At 45.5% G+C, this 3,335-nt stretch overlaps 1 protein-coding gene across 1 annotated transcript; it reads right to left on the reverse strand.

Annotated features, from left to right (window-relative positions):
- Nucleotides 1-864: 864 nt before the first annotated feature.
- EMWEY_00058360 (SAG family member) lies at nucleotides 865-2,083 on the reverse strand (the record flags this gene model as incomplete). Its single annotated transcript, XM_013480829.1, has 5 exons — nucleotides 865-1,018; nucleotides 1,118-1,318; nucleotides 1,444-1,541; nucleotides 1,649-1,809; nucleotides 1,978-2,083. 5 exons carry the CDS (start codon nucleotides 2,081-2,083, stop codon nucleotides 865-867), a joined length of 720 nt encoding a protein of 239 aa, XP_013336283.1.
- Nucleotides 2,084-3,335: the final 1,252 nt, after the last annotated feature.

Raw genomic sequence — 3,335 nt, forward strand, 5'->3', positions numbered from 1 at the left:
GATACATACATACATACATACATACATACATACATACATACATACATACATACATACATAACGATGCAGAGGAACGCGAATATGCACAGATACTTCTCCATTCGTCTATGCTTAGCTGCATGCAGATGTACGCGTGCATCAACACTTATATGAGCCTGTATACCTATATCTCAATATGTGCAAACAAAAACAATCAGGGGGATGATTGCACACGTAGGCGCAACCATCTCATCGATCCAGTGATTTCCCACCCACGCATAAAATGTGAAACGACACGTCAACATGAACATCCCCCTAATAACACAATTCACAACTACCACGCGCACAGCATGGGTGAAGAGCGGGCGTCACGCCCTTTCTGTTTTTGTTTATAGGTACCGGCGTTGTATCATGCACGTGAATTTCATGGATGCCGGGCAGGAACAATAGCATTGTATCAACCTGACAGATATAAGTTCTTGAAATTTCCATCCCTACTTAAATCTAACCTATGCCAATTAGGCTGCACTCTTCAACCACATACAGTAGCAGCAAATTCTGTTCAAATTCCACCTTAATGCTAGCAATCAACAGTAGCAATTATCGAATCGATAAACGCTGTGTAGCCAACGTAATGTTAGACAAAATGCCGCTGCCACTTTTGAGCCCGGCGATACGTCTGTACAGCGGAATTTGGTTGTTCCGCCATGAAACTGTTGCAAGCTTATGTGGCACTCAATTAAGATGCAGAAGAAATAGGCTGAATTGCTTATGGCTATGTACTGAGCAGCAGTTAACGACGTGAGGGCATCATCTGCTGCCTGCCAACTTTACGAATGGCTGGCGAGCTTAACTACCAGGTAGTCATGTGTCAAGATTGTATGTCTATGCAGCAATAGTTGCCATGATGGCGACCAAGCTGGCTAGAAGACCCGAGGGTGCGGCGATGGATGAGGCGCCGGCTGACACCTCAAGTTCGTCTTCCTTCATCTGTGACAGGGGAACTTTTCGCCCCATGAGCTCCTTGTAGTACTCCTCACTGCAATACAAAAGAAAAACAACACAAGGAGTAGATACTTAGCTGCCATCGGACAAGACCAAACCACTTCCGTAGGCTCACTTTACACTCGACACTTACGTGAAGGGAGTCCCATTCGTCTTAGGCTTGTCAACCAATTGGCAGTACAGAACAGCGTTCGCTTTTTCGTCTGCATCTTCTTTGCATGTTGCAGTGGCGCAACCAATTTCCGTGCTGGTAGACCAGAGAAGGTATGCCAGGTTGGCTCCTGCTTCCTGATTCCAGACTTCTTCCCAGTCAGTAGGGTATGGTTTCATTTGTCTGAGATGACCAGAAATAGAATTAATGCAAGAAAAATGTTGGGGCTTTCAACCAAAGTAATAACCGACGATACGCAGCTCTAGCTATCCTACTGAGGTGGGCAAAAGCAAAGATATCATGCTCACGAGAGATCCGTTCCTTGGGTAAGGGCGGTCTGGAACAACTCCCGATAGTTCGGGCCAGTAGTGCCTTTTGTGTATCTAGCGTGAAACGCAACTTTATCCTGTAAAGACACAGGCCAAATACGTTGAAATTTGGAGAAACGCGCGTGGGCGTCTAATTGTACCTCTATATGGGTTAATGGATGTTCTTGCTGGTGAATTTACTTACGAAATAAGTGGGAAGTGCCATTGATGCGCAAGCATCGCCGGTCGGCGGATTTGCTCTCAATGCTGCTTTCAGGGCTGTGACGATATCCTCGCTCTTCTGCAGTGGACTAATGTGGACAGAAAGCTCACCATTCCGGGCCAAGTTCGCCGCCGTGTATGCATCTGCTCACAGCACAAGTAACAGCATTGATGGTTTCAGTCAACGACGGCCTGCCTTGGGGACCTCCAAGCCAAAAGCTAGAGTGCCTTTTAGGGGGGCGCACCAGGAAACTAATGTTTGAAAATTCGAAGAAAAAATTTAAACAGCATTGGAGTATTGAATGCCTGTACCTTCGCCAACATCAGAGACTGCGAATGTCAGCTTGGCTGCAGTCGCTGATTGAAGCCCACACAGCGCCAAGAGGCAAAGAGCGGACGTCTTGAAAAAAGGCCTCATTGTCAAAGAAAAGCAGAAGATAAAACGAGCACAATAATTAGTCTGACTTAAAAAGGGGCGGAAAACAGATCATTGATCTGGAGAGTGGAGTCCAACCAAGGGAACGCCGCACGCTCAGCACGACGCTAGTCGGGCACAAGCGTTATAAGTACAGCCAGCGTGCCGTTAGAGGGGTGCACCTTTAGAACCTAAAACTTGCAAAAATTTGACGAAATAATAAATAATCAGTTTGTTCAAATTATGCCTTCAATTTTTTGCAAGCATTAGGTTCCAGAGGTGCCAACAAACTGTAAACACCGAATGTGTTTAGCTTCGCCAGCATCATGGACTGTGAATTTCAACGGTGTGTTTGCCGTCGTTGACTGCATCCCAAACGGCGCCACGAGGCAAAGGGCAGACGTCTTGTAAAAAGGCCTCATTGTCAAAGAAAACAGGAAGATAAAGCGTGCACAATAATTATACCAACTTTTAAAAGGGCGCAAAACAGTCGATCTGAAGATTTGAGTCCAACCCAGGGGACGCCGCACGCTCAACAGGCCGCTAGTCATGCACAAGCACTAAAATGGAGTCGAGCGGGATCCCTACAGGTCTCGTTTGAAGAAGGAAAGCAAAATACATTTACAGTGATAGATTAGAGGACTTTAGATTAAAATGTGAATAATTCGGCTAAGAGTGCTCCTCAGCCTGCACAAGGTTGCGGCTATCCCAACACCATTGGACGTTCGCTCAGTGGAGATCTTAGCAATTTTGAAACAGAATGCCTTTCCGCAAATCCATCAATATTATTAATTTATTGTCTATTATTAAGTAATTATTATCGTACTTCACTATATTCACATTTAAAAGGGTTAAATTTAATCGATTATGGCCAGATTTAGTACAAACATTCTATTTCAAAATTAATAAGATCCCACCGAGCGCACGGGCAAGGTAGTACTGAGTGAACAGCCCAGTCACTCTCCTGACTCCATGTGAATCTAGTCTGCGCCACTTCGATGCATCCCACGTATCGAATTCCTATCTCTGCAAATACCTTCCTAAAAGTTATAAAACACCCCACTCCGATTAGTGAAGGTCCCAAAAGCCCCCCATCCCCAAAGGGGGGACGAGCTGCGCGCCTCACCGTAAGAGGCAAGTGCCGCTAGTCCACCGGCCCTAAACTTGTCCATTCGACCACAATTTGACCCAAACGCTCCCCACTAAATACTAAATATTTTTTTATTGTTCCTTATAACGAATTCACTCGCCATAG

Source organism: Eimeria maxima, genomic scaffold (assembly GCF_000499605.1).
Source record: "Eimeria maxima Weybridge genomic scaffold, Emw_scaff2394, whole genome shotgun sequence".
Lineage (NCBI taxonomy): Eukaryota > Apicomplexa > Conoidasida > Eucoccidiorida > Eimeriidae > Eimeria > Eimeria maxima.